The 18,019-nt window shown below is 39.2% G+C and overlaps 1 protein-coding gene across 2 annotated transcripts in view; it reads right to left on the minus strand.

Moving 5' to 3' along the window:
• Nucleotides 1–18,019, minus strand: part of LOC102019240 (quinone oxidoreductase-like protein 2) — a 36,636-nt gene that overhangs the window by 2,521 nt on the left and 16,096 nt on the right. For both annotated transcript variants that reach the window (XM_005374910.1, XM_013521021.1), the window contains 2 exons: nt 12,653–12,834; nt 10,151–10,379 (listed from right to left, as the gene is read on the minus strand). In XM_005374910.1, the coding sequence (XP_005374967.1) occupies nt 10,151–10,379; nt 12,653–12,834 (411 nt within the window). The remainder of the gene's footprint in view (nt 1–10,150; nt 10,380–12,652; nt 12,835–18,019) is intronic.

Consider the following 18,019-nt stretch of genomic DNA (forward strand, 5'->3'; position numbering starts at 1 on the left):
AATGGAAAATTAAAGTAATGAGGTGCCACAACACACCTCTTAGAATGACTAAGATCCAAAAAGCAAACATCAAATGTTAGTGAAGATGTGGAGAAAAAGGAACCTTCACTTATCTCAGGTAGAAATACACGGTGGTAGAGCCCCTTTGGAGGACAGCTCAGCAGTCTCTTATAAAACTAAACATACCCTTACCAAACAATCCAGCAATCACACTCACAGGTATTTAGCCACATTAATTGAAAATTTATGTTCACACAAAAACATGCACACAAATGTTTACAGCTCCTTAGTCACAATTACCAAACTTGGAAGGAACCAAAATGTCCTTCAGGAATGGATAAACAAACTAGTATTCATGCAGTGGAATATCATTCAGTGACAGCAAGAAATAAACTATTAAGATACAAAAGACATGGAAAAAATTTAAATGAATATTGTTAAATGAAAGAAGTCAGTATGAAAAAGCCATGTAACACAGGATTCCAGCCACATGACATTCTTTAAAAAACAAAACTATAGAGACAACAAAAATATCAGTAGTTGACATATATTCAAGAATGAGGGTGAGGATGAATACATGGAGCCCAGGGCATTTTTTTAGAGCAGTGAAGCAGTTCTGCATGATACGTGGTACTGAATACATGACATTATAGATTTGGCAGGACCCACTGAACAATACAAATACTGAGGCTTAATGTAAACTAGGATTTTTATTAATACCAGTAATGTATCAATGGTGATTCATCAGTTATAGCAAATGTACAACAGCAGTACAAGGTGTTAATAATGGTGGCAACTTTGGGTGATGGAAGAGGGAATATATACTGTCTGAATTGTTCCTATACCTAAAACTGCTCCTAAAGGGTCTATTAAATTTTAAATAAATGACAACTGCAAGAAATGAAATTAAAATGCAAAGAAGAATGGAATAAACAAAAGTTTACTATTTTCTAATCATAGCAATAAATAAGAAAGGTCACCAAGACTGTGAGATACAAAATTAGTTTATAAAAACTATTCACATTTCTCTAAGTCAGAATAAGTAGGACATGTAACAAATACTCCAGAAGGCAACAAGAACAATAAAGTACTTGTAAGAAACATTAAAAATAATCAACAAGACTTTATGGGGGGAAAACTTTAAACTCTATTAAAAAAAGACATGAAAGACCTGACTGCATGAAGATATGTCCCTGTTCACAGATGAAATATTGGAAATATCAATCTCCTCCAAATTAATAAATAAAATTGGTACAGTTCAAGATTTCAGCCTGTTGTTGAAAAGCTACTCTAAAATTCATCTAAAAGGATAAATATCTACAAATATCTAGATATAAGACAAATTTGAAAAGAAAGGCAAGAGTAATCCTTCCATGTATCAAAACATACTTAAAATCGAAAACTAGATTACTATAAAGAGGAAAATTAAAATTAGTTACCTGATTCATACCCAATACAAAGGTGACTTCAGATGTATTAAATCCTTAAATTTGATATAAAACTATAAAGCTAGCTGGGTCTGACAAGCCACACTTATAGTCCCAGCTACTTGGTAGGATGAGTCAGAAGGAATAAACCCAGGAATTCAAAACCAGCCTGGGCAACACAGTAAGACCCCACTACAATAATAACAACAAAAACTGTAACATTAACAGAGAAAAACATCACTGTGACTCAGGTATAATGAAGAGCTTCTGCAACAAGTCTCCCAACAGTGTAACTGCAATGGTTGATACACTGTGTCAATGTGAGAAATTCAGAAGCTTAACTAAGTAACTCCGCAGTTCTACATCCTAGGGTGTAGATGACATGTCCTGGGGCAGCTGTTTACTCCAGAATGTTGTAATGGTTGATTCACTGTGTCAACTTGAGAAGTGTAGAAGTTTAACTAAGTGACTCAATAGGGGTCCGGGGTCCTCACTTTGTAAACATCCTGAACCAGGGCAAGAGGCTCCCTGGAGATGGTGTGAGTGCTAAACCTACCCTAGGGCAGGTTGCCTACTTATAATATAAGGGAGGAAAAGAGGTTTGCTTGCCCCCTTTTTGCTCTTGTTACTCTTGCTGTCTTCTGCCACCATGAATTGTTGCCCCTCAGCCATGCCAACCTGCCTTGGAGGCAGCTGATTACAGACTGAAACCTCCATAAACTATGAGCTAACTAAACCTTTCCTTCTTTCATTTTGAGCATTGGGTATTTTGTCTCAGCAATGAGAGAAAAGTAGCTAATAACCATAAGACAAAATGCTGCTGTGCTTGATTACACTAAACCTAGACAAAAGAGGCAATAATGTGATAAAATTGTTAGAAATCTTTTGCAACATCTCAAACTATGGGCCGGGGATATAGCTCAGTGGCATAAGCACCTGCCTGGGAAGCATGAGGTCCTGAGTTCGATTCCCAGTACAAAAAAAAAAAAAAAAATTTCAAACTAACATCAACAACCTGGCTACTCAAAAGATCATAGCCTTCTGCACCACTAGGGGCTGATCAGAAATGCATACTCTTGAGTCACTACCCTCATTGAAATCATAATCTGAACCTCAACAACATCCTGGGTAATTTTATTCACCTTAAAGTTTGAGAGGCACAGATTACACAGGAAACTTTTGCAAATTGATAAAAAAAAAAAAGATAGGACTGCAAATAGAAAACTGCATAGGGGAATTAAATTGTAATTCAAAGCATTAGAAATCAGAATGGCTACCAAAAATATATCTGTATGTAAGATTAATTTTTAGTACAAGGGATTGAACCTAGGGCTTTGCCCATGTTAGGCAGGTGCTCTACCACTAAGCTATAGTCCCAGACAGCTAGAAAATATGTAAAAAAGATGCTTAAATTCATAAGAAATCAGGAAAATTCACATTAGAATAATAAGATGCCACATTATACCTCATCATTTGAGCAAAAATCAGAAAGTTGAACACTGTTACATATCAACAGAGTGGCAAATAAAAATTCTCATACATTGCTGGTATAGACAAAAATCGATCAAGTCATTCTGGACAGCAAATGGCAAACAAAGCAAATATATATCTTATGAACCAACTATTCTACTCCTCCAAAGAAACATTTGCACAAGTCCCTAAGAAGGTTGTTTATTATCACACTGGTCATGCTGGTAACAGAAGCAAGTCAAAGTCACCAGTGATCAATAGGAAATGGATTTGTAAACTACGGTAGGTGTGCACCATGTACTACCACGGAGAACTGGAAAGCAATCAACTAGATACAAAGAATAGCAGCACAGATTTTTAAAGACAGAACTGGGTGAAGAATTAAGGAACAGAGCACGGTCAAGAGCATACCACCAATTATTTAACTCAAAAATAGATTAACACACAAAATAATTCTGTGTTTTATAAGAAAATCTAAAGCCAAAGATATGTATCAAACATGTCACATCTGGCCTAGTGCAGTGGCACACACCTGTAATCTCAGCACTTGGGAGGCTGGGGCAGGAGGATCACTGCAAGTTCAAGGCCAGCCTGAGCTACAGAGTAAGTTCTTGGATTACATAGCAAGAACCTGTCTCCAGAAAAAAAAAGTCACAGACATTGATTCAGAAAGGAGGAGAAGAGTGAGGAGAGGCAGTGAGGATGAGGCAAAAGGGAATAACAATGACACTCATAACTATTTGGGCATAGAAACAAAAGGTGGGCCTGGCATAGACCAACACTGAGAATGTGCTTTGAAACCAGGATTACTCCTAACCTACCCTTCTGATCTGAGATCCTCCGAAAAAGTATACCAAAAATAAATAGAAGCAGAGAAATAAATCAATCATGGCCCCTCTCTGCAGCATGAAATCCTGGTTTAAAAAGCATCTGCCTTGTAGGACTTTGTGCCTTACACAGATTTTTTTCCAACCTAAGCAAATTTAGACTTGCTCTGTAGAGGTGGAAGAGGTCTAAGATGTTTGGAACACCCACACACACATACTGTCGATGATCTCCACGTGATTCACAGCTGTATCGCTGTCCCTGGCAGCTGGAAGTCACTTATTCCCAGAGATTTGTCATAGCCCAACAATAGAAAATACTTGAGAAAATAGGTGTTATTCAAGATAGTGATACTTTTTCACCTAGGATCCTTGGGAAATGAAGGATCCCCAACAAATAAATGTTAACATGAGAAGAAAGTCATGCCTGCCAGTGCTAAAACTTATTTTTAACTATTGTGCATATAAATCTTTAGGTACCACATATTTGCATGGCTTCCCTAAATGATACTATGATGAAAGCATTTTTTTGTTCCATGTCTTGAGAACCTCCTAATTCCGAATATCCACTTTCTGACCTTTTAATTCTCAGATGTTCTGCCACCTCTCTCTGTCCAGTTGCCACTCCTGTTGTGATTGTATCTGCTTCTAAAAATAACTCAACTCTGTCCCTTTCTACCTGGTGGCTTCTGTTTGAACTAGGAAAACAGAGAACCAGTGGCGTGAAGGACTAGAAGTTTAATAAGAGTGATAAGGCTCTGAGGGGAGAGACTAAAAAGTAAAAGTGTGGCTTTAAATAGGTCTTTGGAGGACTACTTCGGAGTTCCAGGGACATTTTTCTCCTGTATTCTACAGGCTGCCTTACAGAGAAGGAGGCTGCACCATGCTGGTGCCTAGATACAGCACCCTGTTCTCTGCCTTCAGGTGGATGAAGCCATGATTAAATTTTATCTCTAGAGATATGTAGCCAGAAGTTTGAAGCAGGGAACGGATATTACTTTTAAAGCTGAGGATATAGCTGATGGGCAAAGCTCTTATTAAACCCGCGTGAGACCTTGGGTTCAATCCCCAGTACCACAGGAAGAGAAAAAAGTACAGTAGAAGGAAATACATCGGTCCTGTAATGGGGTTGTGATTGGGTAGCAAGAATATTGCTTTTGTTTTAGGATGTGAAGGTTCTGCTATTGGAATTTTTAATTAGCTCATCAAGCAGGAATAATCAGAGTAATTATAGTTTCCTGAATATATCATGCTGATTCATGCTTCCCATTAGAAGTTGGCTCTCTGCCTATCACAGACTATCCTGAAGTCTTTCCAACCAAAAACTAAACTCCTTGAGGACAGAACTAAGTTTCACTTTTTATTGATTGGCATACAGAATGCACTCAGTGAATGTTTGATGAATAAAAGAGATTCATGAATATAGCTGAGACTGAATGGGATTACTGTATTTACAAAAGATAAAATCCTCTATTAATGATACCCTGCTGTAGCTGAATTATATTCATAGATCATTATTTTGATACAAGGTTATCTAAATCTTCTTTTAAAAGTCAATCAATTCATTTCACGAAAAAGGAGGTAAAGATGGCAAATGAGCATATAAAGATACTCAAGATGATTGTTCATCAGGGGAATACAAATTAAACTCCCAATCAGAAATCACCGCACACCTAATGGAACGGCTACATTTAAAGAGAAACTAAATTCTGACAGATGCATAACCTAGCATCAGCATTGTTGAGAAGAGTCCACCATGCGGTTTTGGTAGGCTCACATAATGAAGTACTACTCACCAATAGAAAGGAACAGAATATTGACACATTCAACAACCTGAATGAACCTTGTAAGCATTATGCAAAGTAAAAGATGTCAGACTCAAAAGGATACAGGCTATAGGGTGCCATTTATGTGACATTCTGTAAAAGGGCACAATTACAGGAAGAAAAAGCAGATTAGTGGTTACCAAGTGTTTGGAGTAAGAAAAAAAGACTGATTACAAATGGGCATTAGCGAATCTTCTGGGGTGATGGAAATATCCCTATATCTTGATTGTGATAGGTGGCCACATGACTGTACTCCTTTGTCAAAACTCAAGAGAATTGGTTGAGGACATTGGCATTTGCCTGTAGTCCCAGCTACTCAGCAGGGTGTGACAGAAGGACAGTTTGAGCCCGTGAGTTTAAGGCCAGATGAGCAACATAGTTTCAAAATATGAAAAACAAGGCTAGGAACACAGCTCAGTGGTAGAGGACACCTCAAGACCACTATGGTTGGAAGGGAGGGAGGGAAGGAGGGAGGGAAGGAAGAAGGCAGATAGGCAGGCAGATAGACAGTCAAGGGAAAGGAAAAACATAGAATTGTACATCTAAAGAGGGAGTTTTACTATACGGAAATTATATCATAATAAATCTGACTTCAAAGGAAGTCAAGCAATGTGTTCTCAACACAAAAATAAATCTTTGAAATTAAGTGTCAGCTTAGGTTCCACAGAAAATAAAGCCCAACCAAAACCTATGCCCTAATGCTTCATTGAGGGTTGCAGTCCCAGGAAACCAAGCAGGAGGGAAAAGGAGAACTGAGTTAAGGAAAGAAAGAAACTATACATGGTATGTGATTGGCCCTGCATTGGTCGTAGCTTCTGAGGGACATGCAGCTAGCTACTGTTCACCAGGGGTCTCTACCAATAGGTCATATGAAACAGTCAACTGGAAAGAAAAAAGTGGGCAATTTTACCTCCCATCATTCATTCATCAAAGTTTGCTAACAGGGTGAGCACCCCACATTTCTGGACTGACTTACCCAGCCCCTACCCACAGCTTCTGGGGAAGCCAGAGGCTTCGACAAGTTCATTTGGATCAAGCCTCTGCAGTAGAGCTGCAGCAGCTCTTGCCTGACCATCCCAGCAGAGGTCGTGCCCCCAAGATCAGCCCCCACCCCAGGAAAGCAGGAGCCAGTCAGTGCAAAGGAGATAAATCATAGCAACAGAGCCCTGGGCTTCAGATGCTGTCCCCAGAGAAGTGTGACAAGCAGCCCAGCGGCCAGGTCCCGGTCAGGAAAGGCCAGAAATTCTACAAAGTTGGTCTGGAAAAGGGGGTTATAACTCAGACACCACCTGAGCCAAAAGAGTAACTTCATTTTTAAGGCTATGCCACAGATACACAGAAGAAACTTCAAGCAAGCAATTTCTAGCTACTAAATCTGTTTGTATGGTGATCTTGCCTGATTTGTACATAATAAACAAGTTCAGATGGGTGAGATTAAGTACTGTGTCAGACCAAGATGTGTGTGGGCAGCTTCAAAAACAAATTCTGCACATCTAAAAATGTCATCCTCTGAACTGATATCATGGGGCCAATTCAGGATCCACTCATCACAGCATGGATATAGCCCTTCAGAAAATAATCAATTCTACTTAAAATTCAAAATCTGTAGACTATCATTCTAATCCTGCCCTCTAAGACGTCACTGTAGAAGTGTGATAGTTCAGGGGCACAGAAAAGGCTCAGTTCTGTATCTTATAATAATGGCATGTTATGGATTAATAATTAGTAAATTAACCATGCCCTTTTACATGTATTATCTTATTTAATATTTATACCCACCCTACAAGGTAGGATAAATTACTGCCCCATTACAGATGAAGATCAAAGCATAAAGATGTATAATTTCCCCACAGCCAGCATGTAAACTCTGGTGGTGTGACCTCAGAGCCCTCTAATTTTAATCATTCAGTAGAGATATATCTATATATATATATGCCTGCCAGAACCAGTATTTCTGATGCTATATATATTTTATGAGTTCACTGGTTATTTTCCACGCATGAACTGGTCTGACAAATAATTTTCTAGTACATTAACTAATTTACTGAAAAAATATGACATAGGCTTTACAGTTCAATGAAATTAATTATATATTCATTCGGCCACATTCATTTTAAAAGAACAAAATATATGAATTTTGGTACTTTGCACAAAAACAGAAGTGGTCATCTTAATTACAAGATAGCTCCTTCACATAGACGATTCTGTGACAGATGGATAAACCACATGCTATACAGTGAGGTTTGTAATAAGCAATTTCTTGTTTTGTTTGAGGAAAGAGTTTGACACGGCCAGGAGAAACTGGATTCTGGCATCAGATCAACGAGGCCTGGACGCCAGCTCTGACACTTACTACGCAGCATTAGACAGCTTGTGTAAGTCTGATTCCTTCAACTGTAAAATCTAAAAAAAAATGGTTTATAACTCAGAGTTTTCTGAAGGCAAAAATGAAATAATGTATGTAAAGTGCTTATTGTATTGTTATTCCTGTAAATAGTTTGCATAGTGAAAAAAACAGAAAGAGAAGATAGTAAAGGGATGGTGTGCAAAAGAGACGCTGGAAACAGAGAAAAAGTTGGGCTTCCAAAGCCACCCGATAACACCGAAGTCAGCACACTGGGGAGAACAATAAAAATCTCATATGTGAATGGGAGCTGACAGGAGGTTAATAATTCTGCAGTTAATTCCTGTTTTATAGGAGCGAGAACTTCTATATGGACACTCAAACAATAATCCCACTCTGGCTTTTTCTCACACTTGTTGTGGTTTCTACGTAGATGTCCCCCCAAAGCCTCATGTACACATAGATGGGGCTTTGGGAGGTGACTGATCATGGGGACATGATACTCATGGGTAACTTAGTCCACTGAGGAGTTTATAGCTACATGTGATGTTGGGAGGAGCCTGGTCTGAGGAGGAAGGTCACTGGGAGAACTTTCTCCCTCCCCTTCCCCATCCTTCTCCTCCTCCCTCTCCCTCTCCCTGTTCCTCTCTCTGTTTCTCTCTCTGTTTCTCTCTCTCTCTCTCTCTCTCTCTCTCTCTCTCTCTCTCTCTCTCTCTCTCTCTCTCTCTCCCTGTTTCCTGCCTACCATCATGCTATGAGCAATTCTCCTCTGCCATGCCCTTCTGCCTTAGAGCCAGCTAACCACAGACTGAACCTCTACAAACTGTGAAGCAAAATAAAGCTTTCCTCCTTCAAGCTGTTGGTGTCAGGTATTGTATCCCAGCAGTGGGAAAGTAACTATGATAACGCCCGAGCAGCACCAAAAACACATCAATGCAGAGAAAAGATAGGTCAAAATACCACGTCACTTCTCCTGTATTGCCTAATTGTCCTTTTCCTCTACCAACAGCTAGAGCCTCAGGTAAAGCAAACCTCACCTCAGAAGTCACATGATGATAAAAGCCACAGGACAGGATGGGTCTTAGAAATTAAGAGGTGGCTTGCAGGTATATTATCTAATCCATAAATCTTTTCTTAAAAGAAAAATGAGGAAACAGGGCTGAGCAGAGATAAGTTCCTCAGGCCAGCCCAAGAAACACTACTTTATATCTGCCCCCCCACATTCTCACTGTGGCTCCTAAAGCATACTCCAAAGCCCACCAAAAAATGTCCTACCCCTTCAGTCTAGAGCTGCAGAAAGTGAAGGTCAGAACAGTGAGGGGACATCCACAAAACTACAGGGCCACAGGGGCAAAGCTAGAACTAGAAAGTAACCAGTCTGCTAATGGCCAGTCGCGTCCCTTTCAGCGGTGCACACTCTCTTCCTGACTTCCACAGACAGAAAAGATAAAGGAGGAGATACACTGTGTTTCAAAAGACTGCCTCAGCACAGGAAATAAAAGCACTGAAGTGGAAGGTTGGTAAGCCCTACAGTCTGGCACAGGCAGCTTGAGCTCCACTAATCTGCATTTGAAGAAAACACTGCCTCCATCTATGGCTGACTACAGCTACTAAAACGGTTTTTTGAACATTAAAAGAAATTAAGCCAAAAATAATAATAAAGAATTCACAGTGAATGCCTACAGACCCACAGCTACAGCTATATTGCATATGCGTGCACACAATTACACTTTGGGGGAAGTTTAAGCCACATTAATGAGACTGTGAAAGAATGGAAAAAGGGACTGAATCGCCAACAAAATTAACTACAGTGACTAATGGATGAATTATCGTCTCATGGTGCCGCGCATAATTTAGCATTCTGCTCGCAGAACCCCAACTCAGATCATCTGGTTGTACTTCAAAGTGTCTATATTTAAAAATCAAAGTTCAAGTCAAGCATTTCCTTCTTAGGCTTGAATGTTGTAGAGTCCAAGGTTCATATCAACACATGTAAATTATTTTCTAAAGTACCATAATTTTCCTCTACTTGAGATACTAGTGATATAGCCAGACACCTCAAAACTGAGTTTCCCACCAGGCCTGAGTCAATAACCAGACAGCCCAGAAGAATCCTGAACCTTCAAGCCCCCCTGGGTAGTGTTGCATTTTCAGTCTATGAAAGAGAAATTATTGTATATCCAGGAATAAATGAACCAGTAGTGTGGCAGATTTTATTTTCTGTTTTTAACTGTACCACATTTCTTAAGCTAATCTCACCTCCTCCAGTTTAAACACCTTTCCGACGTATGGCTGTATGCGCCCCTGGTGGTAGTACTGAAGTGCTGAGTGTAGGCTCTTGGAAAAGACTGGAAAGTCCTCGAGTTGGTATCGACCCCAGTACAGGCCCATGGCAGAGATGTTCTTCAGGAGGAGCAAGTTGGCAGGCACAGAAGCAATGTTTCCTCCAGCAAATCCTAGCACCACAATCCTGCCCTCCCATGCCAGGCTGAAGGGAAAGAAGAAAAGCAAAGAAAATTATAAGACGTGGTGGATCATCAAACTCATTAGGATGGCTACTATCAAAAAATGCAGAAAATTTAGGTGAGGATGTAAGAAACTGAAGCGCTCCTACACCTCATACACACTGCTATGGAAAACAGTATGAAGGTTCCTCCAAATTTTAATTATTTGCATACCTACTAGATTCGTAGCAGCATTAATGAAAATAGCCAAAGGGAGAAACGAGCCAAGTGAACCTCAACACATGAACAGATACACAGAGTGGAACACTATCCAGCCTTAACAAGAAAGGAAATCATGTCACATGCTAGAACATGGTTATCCTTTAGGACATCATGCTAAGTAAAAGAAGCCAGACACCAAAAGAAAAAAACTCTCTGATTTTATTTATATGCAGTATTTAAAGTAGTCAATTCACAGAAACAGAAAGTAGAACGGTGCCTCCCAGGGGCTGTGGGAGCTGGAGGGGGAAGGAGCTGTTTTTGAATGCATGTCCGTTTCAGATTTGCCAGATGAAAAGTTCTAAAGATTTATTCCACAACAATGTCACTGTACTTAATGTACTCAACTACACACATGAAAGAGGTTAGAGTGGTAAATTTTATTTTATATGCTTTTAACCACAATAAAAAGGAAAAAAATTTTAAAAGCTTTACATTAATTCATAGAGGCAGAAAGTAGAAGAGAGATTACAAGGAGCTGGGAGAAGGGGAAAGAAGCAGTGAGTGTTTAATAAGTAAAGAGTTTTTTTCTGGGAGATGGCTACACAACATTGTGAGCATGGCACTCAATGGCACACCCATAATAATGACTATATTATAGGGTATATATATTTCCCACAATTATTTTTAAAAATCAACATGGACTAACCCCACAGCTGGGAACTCATATTGACCTTAAGACTGGGAGAAGTACACCATCCTTTACTACATTGGGTTCCTCAGGAGAAAATTTTTTAAATAAGTCATGAGCAAAATATTAAGATGACAGAGGAACCACCCAGTTTTATGAGAGAACCCACTTTAGAATCAAAAACCTTGCGGAAGGAAATTGGACATAAACAAGTGTCACTGGATATAGGCTATAAACAAGTGCATGCTTTTTTACAGCGAGACAACTGAGTTTGAAGATTCTGAATTAGGCAGCAGAAATATGAAGACAGATCTTGGGATGAAAGATCATTACTTTCCACAGACTTATTTTAGGACTCCTTTAAGTTCCAGTACTACTGTAGGGAATTATGAAAAATATACAAAAATTCACAAGTTTTCTATAGCCCATAATGAAAAGTACCACACAGTGAACACTACATGAGCTGTAAAAACAACTTTTATAAACATCTCTGATACAAATACAAAATTATTTGAATTTTTTTTTGCCTTTCTTCTTCCTAAGGGAAATGAGACGCTATTGTTAAAACACCATTGATCCAGAAGGCAAAAAGAGAAGGGTAAGTTCATTTGGTCTGTATACTCCTTCTTTTGCTCCTCTAAGCATAGTGCCCGGCACTGTTCAATGATGATCAAACACGTCCCCTGCCCGCCTTCCAGCTCAGGGGCTACAGAACCTCCTGCACTCCTTCTGCTGGGAGGCTGCTCTCTCTACTTCTATTTCTTCTGCTTTAAACTAAGATAAACCACAAAATGATGCCTGCCAAGATGACATGAGAAATGAAACCAATACCCTCAGAGGACTCCAGAATCCCTGGTTGAAAACACAAGGAGACCTGGTAGGATACAACAATCCTACTAAATCTCTAGTGATGAATTTTTTAATAAAACAAGTCAAGGAAATATACCACTGGCTGCTTCAAAAACAAGTAAAATCAGAAGAGCCTGTATGTTGGTGCAGTGAGCTGGGGAAAGAGGAACTGCCACCCCAGTAACTCTAACACCTGAACAATGATCTCAAAAATCCCCCACATCCGCGTATATAAAAAAGTTAATGGAGGCCGGCATAGCTGAATTTAACACATGTATAATTTCTAAAGCATTTGCCACTGCCAAGTAGAGTCTGCAGTCATTTTTTGGGTATTTTCCAGTTGGATATTTTGTTTTTCCTATATTTAAGCATTTCCTGATTTTCTCTGCTTCTATTCCTTGTCACACACCCACTCAGCTATTCTTGTTGGTGCTGATGCTGACAGGAGAAGTGAACAGCAGAGATGAGAGAGAAGCAAGGCCCAGAGGAAGACAGAGATGCAGAAAGGTTGGGCAGAGCCCCAACCGCAACCCACTATGGACAGACAGCTGCACTCACCTGCGGAGAGCCTCTAGGAAGATGTCTCCTCCCACCATGTCGATGGCCACGTTCACCCCACCACTGCCCACGAGCTGCTGCACTGCCTCCTTCAGGCTGCACCGACTGTAGTTCACACTGAACTGCGCACCCCTCTGCATCGCCAGCTTGCACTTCTCATCACTTCCAGCTGCAGCTATTACCTGAATAAAGAACATAAGATTTCTTAAGGTCTAGGACAGATTCCAAGAGGGGGTCATAGCTGACCCACCCATTTATCCAGTCTCCAGCCAAAGTGCTACTTGAGGAATCTAATATGAGCTTGTGGCCAAAGCATCAGCCTCAATCCCATATATCAGGCTCAACTCACAGGTCATCCCACTGGTCCCTCCACACCCTACTGGCTGTAAGATTTATATCTCTAGAAATTCTGGAACTCCAACTGGTCTAGCTAGGAGACAGTTCAAGAGACAGTACAAAAGTACCATTTACTGAGCACTCACTACGAGTTAAGTAGTAAGGATCCAAGCTGGACATTAAGCTTAAGAGTCAAGAAAACAAGACACAGTAGTGCAATGGGGAAAAGACAGAGAGCTCCACAAGTACAGACAAGATCAATATCCAGGCCATCTTCACCGTGATGCAGGTGAAGGCACAGAGGGTGGCCCTCCCATTGCCTTCACTGCCACTGCTACAACCCAGGTGAACTGCACCAGAAAGTGCAGAAAATACCCCTCCTCTGCTGCTGCTGCCACAACTCAAGTGAACCTCATGGGAAGGCCCAAAGACCAGAGGGAGCTCCAGCAACACAGGAGTGTCCCAACTAGGGCACACAGGATGATAGGCAGGACTAGTGGCATGAAAAGTCCAAAGCAACAATAACAATATGAGCCAACAGATGGTAAATTAGGTGAACCAGCATTGTGCTTGGGGACAAAGACACCCAGAATAGAAGTAGGTGGGCAGGGCTGGCCTTGTTCTCTCTTTTTGTTGTTGTTTGTTTCCTTTTTCTTTCTTTTTTTCTCTTTTTCTTTTCCTTTTCTTTTTTCCCTCTTTCCTAAATGGCTGGGGAGAACTCCAGCCACAGAGAACTAATCCTATCTCCCAAGCCCAGAAACCAAGTTTAGTCAATCCCTTGCTTACTCCCTCATTCTTTCTCTTTTGCCCTCTCCTCTAGTCTCCCAAAGTCTGTGTGATCATCCTTTGTCCTCCAGTCTTGCTTCTACTTTCTTTTCAATTATCTTTATTTTATCCATTATCATTCTTACATCTTTCCACTACAGGGTAAAACCACTCTACCAAGAGGAAACACTTTGAATACAAGTTCCCAATTTACCATTGGCTCTGTTATATAATTATAGATATTGCTCCTGTGGTTTAAGGTACAAAATTACACCCTCCCACAGTTTGTCAGTTTCTAAACTGTGCTTGATGCTATTGTTATTGCTAATTATACTACTTTAGCTAGGATGTCATATCTGTTCCAGTTATTCTCCCTTCTGTAACAATATTGGGAAGCTTGGGGGTGATAACCTCATCACAGCCCTGCACTAAAGACCTGGGGACTAAGCCAAACAGACACCAACATCTCACTCTCAATTAACTAGGAATGATCAAAAGAGATAACGATGGGCACTACATACTTATTAGGGGAAAACTACAACAGGAAGAGATAACAATCATAAATATATATGCACCAAATGTAGGAGCACTCAATTATATAAGGCAAATATTAATAGACATGAAAAATTAAATAAGTAATAACACAATTGCAACAGGATTTTAACACCCCATTGTCACAAGGAGATAGATCAACTAGACAAAAAATCAGCAAAGAAATAACAGAACTAAAGCAAACATGTGAACAAATGGACTCAGTAGACCTTTACAGAGTATTCTGCCCAACAACACTGAATACACATTTTTCTCAGTTGTACATGAGACGTTCTCTAAAACAGACTATACACTAGCCCACAGAATATGCTTAAGTAAATACAAAGGAACTGAAATTATCCCATGCATACTATCTGACCATAATGCAATGAAATTGGAAATTAGTAACAGAACAATGTGCAAATCTCCATAAATACATGGAAATTAAATAACACCCTTCTGAACAACCAATGGGTATCAGATGAAATTAAAGAAGAAATTAAACAATGTCTACAATCAAACAAAAATGCAAATACAACTTACCAGAACTTGTGGGATGCAATAAAAGCAGTTCTAACAGGGAAATTTATAGCAGTGAATTCTCACATCAGGAAAACAGAATAAGCACAAATAACCTAATGCTGCACCTCAAGCAAAAGAGAACGAACACCAAGGCAAGCCCAAAACCCATATAAGGGAGAAAATTATAAAGATCAGAGCAGAAATTAAAGCAATTTAGACTAAGAAAACAACAAAGAATTAGTCATACAAAGAGTTGGTTCTTTGAAAAAATAAATAAAATTGATAAACTTCTAGCCAACCTTATCAAAAAAAGGAAAGAAAACACTCAAATTCAAGCAATGAGAAATGTAAAGGAATGGTTTCTCTCCAGATCCAGTGGAAACTCAGAAGATCATCAATACCTACTTCAAAAATCTTTACTAGCATAGGCTACAAAACACAGAAGAAATGGACAAATTCTTAGAAACTTATGGATTACCAAAGCTGAATCTAGAAGATATAAAAATTCTGAGTAGCCCCAATATGTTAATGAAATTTAAAATGTAATTAAAAACTTACCAACAAAGAAAAGCCCAGGTCCTGATGGATTCATGACTGACTTCTACAAGAAATTTAGAGAAGATTTAAAACCAATACTCCTCAAACTCTTTAATGAAATTGAAAGGGAATCAATTCTCCCTAACTCATTTCTGGAGGCAAATATTACCCTGATACTAAAACCAGATAAAGACCCAACCAAAAAAGAGAACTACAGGCCAATCTCCTATGTAAAAATCCTCAGTAGATGCAAAAATCCTCAGTAAAATACTAGCAAACAGAATGCAGCAAATCATCAAGAAGATTATATACCATGGCCAAGTTGGATATATCCCAGGAATACAGGGATGGTTCAGCATACACAAATCAATAAATGTAATATACCATCTCAACAGAGCCAAAGACAAAAACCACATGATCATCTCAATATATTTGGAAAAAGCTTTTGATAAACTCCAACACTCATTTATGATAAAAACTCTACAGAAAATCAAAATAGATGGTCTTTACCTCAATCTGCTAAAAGCCATCTATGACAAAGCACAGTATCATATTAAATAGACAAAAACTGAAAGCTTTCACTCTAAAATCAGAAACAGGGCAAGGATGTCCACTATCAACACTCCTATTCAATATAGTTCTTGGAACATTAGCCAAAGCAATTACACCAGAGAGAGAAATAAAAGGAATAAGGATAGGGAAGGCAGAAGTTAAACTATCATTATTCACAGATGATATGACACTCTACATACAAGACCCCAAAAACTCCACCAAAAGACTTTTAGAATTAATAAGCAAATGCATTAGCACAGTGGTAGTAGCACATACAAAGTCAATACTCAAAAATCAATAGCATTCCTGTACACAAACAACAAATTCACTGAGAGAGAAATTAAGGAAACAACACCTTTCATAATAGCATCCAAGAAAACGAAATACTTAGAAATCAATCTAACAAAGGAAGTAAAAAGTCTGTACATTAAAAATTACAGTACTCTGAAAAAGGAGATCAAAGAGGACATCAGAAAATAGAAAGCTATCCCTTGCTCATGGATAGGAAGAACCAACGTTGTGAAAATGGCCATACTGCCAAAACTGTTTTACAGATTTAATGCAACCCCAATCAAAATACCATTAGCATACCTCACAGATCTAGAGAAAACATTTCTAAAATTCACTTGGACACAGAAGAGACCTAGAATAGCAAAGGCAACCCTGGGCAACAAAGGTAAGGCAGGAGGCATCACAATCCCTGACTTGAAATTATAATACAAAGCTACTGTGATAAAATCAGCAGGGTACTGGTTAAAAAAAAAAAAAACCAGACCTGAGGATCAATGGAACATTAGACAATGCAGACACAACTACAAACACAATCAGCCACCTTATCTTTGACAAAGGGGCCAAACATGTTCACTGGAAAAAAGATAGCCTCTTTAATAAATGGTGCTGGAAAAACTGGCTTTCCACATGCCAAAGACTAAAACTAGACCCATGTCTATCACCATGCACTAATGTCCAAATGGATCAAAGATCTAAATATTAAAACTAAAACAGTAATTTACTGGAAGAAATAGTAAGTAGAAATCTGAAAGACATACGGGTAGGCAGAGAGTTCACAAACAAAAACCAAACTGCACAGAAGTACTTGAAAGAATCAACAATTGGTATCTTATCTTATTAAAATGTTTTTGCACATCAAAAGAAATCACCAACAGAGTGAAAAGAAAACCCACAGGGTAGGAAAAAATTTTAGCCCATTGGCCCTCAGACAAAGAACATATAAAGAATTTAAAAAATCAGACCCCCAAAATTCAAAGACCCAATCCAAAAATGGGCATCTGAGATGAATACACACTTCTCAGATGAAGAAATAGAAACAGCAAATAAATATATGAAAAAATGTTCAACATCCTTGGTCATTCAAGAAATGCGAATTAAAGTAGCACTGAGATTCTATCTCACCCTGGAAAGCATGGCTATCATCAAGTAACAAATGCTGGAGGGGCCATGGGGAAAAAGGAACACTTCTCCACTGTTGGTGGGAGTGTATACTGGTACAACCATTGCAGAAATCAGTGTGGAGATTCCTCAAAAAGCTATATTAGAGGTCCCATTCGACCTAGCTATTTGCCATCTGGGTATTTTCCCAGAAGAGTTAAAAACATCATACCACAGTGTATATGTGCATCCATGTTTATAGCAGCACAATTTGTCACAGCTAAATCTTGGAAATAATCCCAGTGCCCATCAACTGAGGAACGGATAAAAAAGATGTGGTATTTTTATACAATGGAGTACTACTCAGCTATGAAGAAGGAAAAACTAGAGGCTTTTATAGGTAAATGGATGTAACAAGAGACCATACTCATAAGTGAAATAAATTAGACTCACACGTGTAAACATCATATTGTCTCCCTAGTGTAAGAAACTACAAGAATAAATAAGACCCAGAAAGAACAACAGATATTCTGAAAGAGAAAAAAAATTGCTCAAAAGGAAAGAACAACTGGGATAGGGGAAAAGAAAAAAGAAGGAAGGATTCCCAGCCGAAAAGTGCACACAGAGCCAGGTAGGCCCCATCCAATCCCGGAGGCCAGGACGCGAGAACAAAGACCCCGCGGACATTGCAGACTGAGTTGCTAGGCGCAGGGAGGCCCAGGGGATGGGCGGGGC

This window comes from Chinchilla lanigera, unplaced genomic scaffold (genome assembly GCF_000276665.1).
Source record: "Chinchilla lanigera isolate Chin_1 unplaced genomic scaffold, ChiLan1.0 scaffold00005, whole genome shotgun sequence".
Lineage (NCBI taxonomy): Eukaryota > Metazoa > Chordata > Mammalia > Rodentia > Chinchillidae > Chinchilla > Chinchilla lanigera.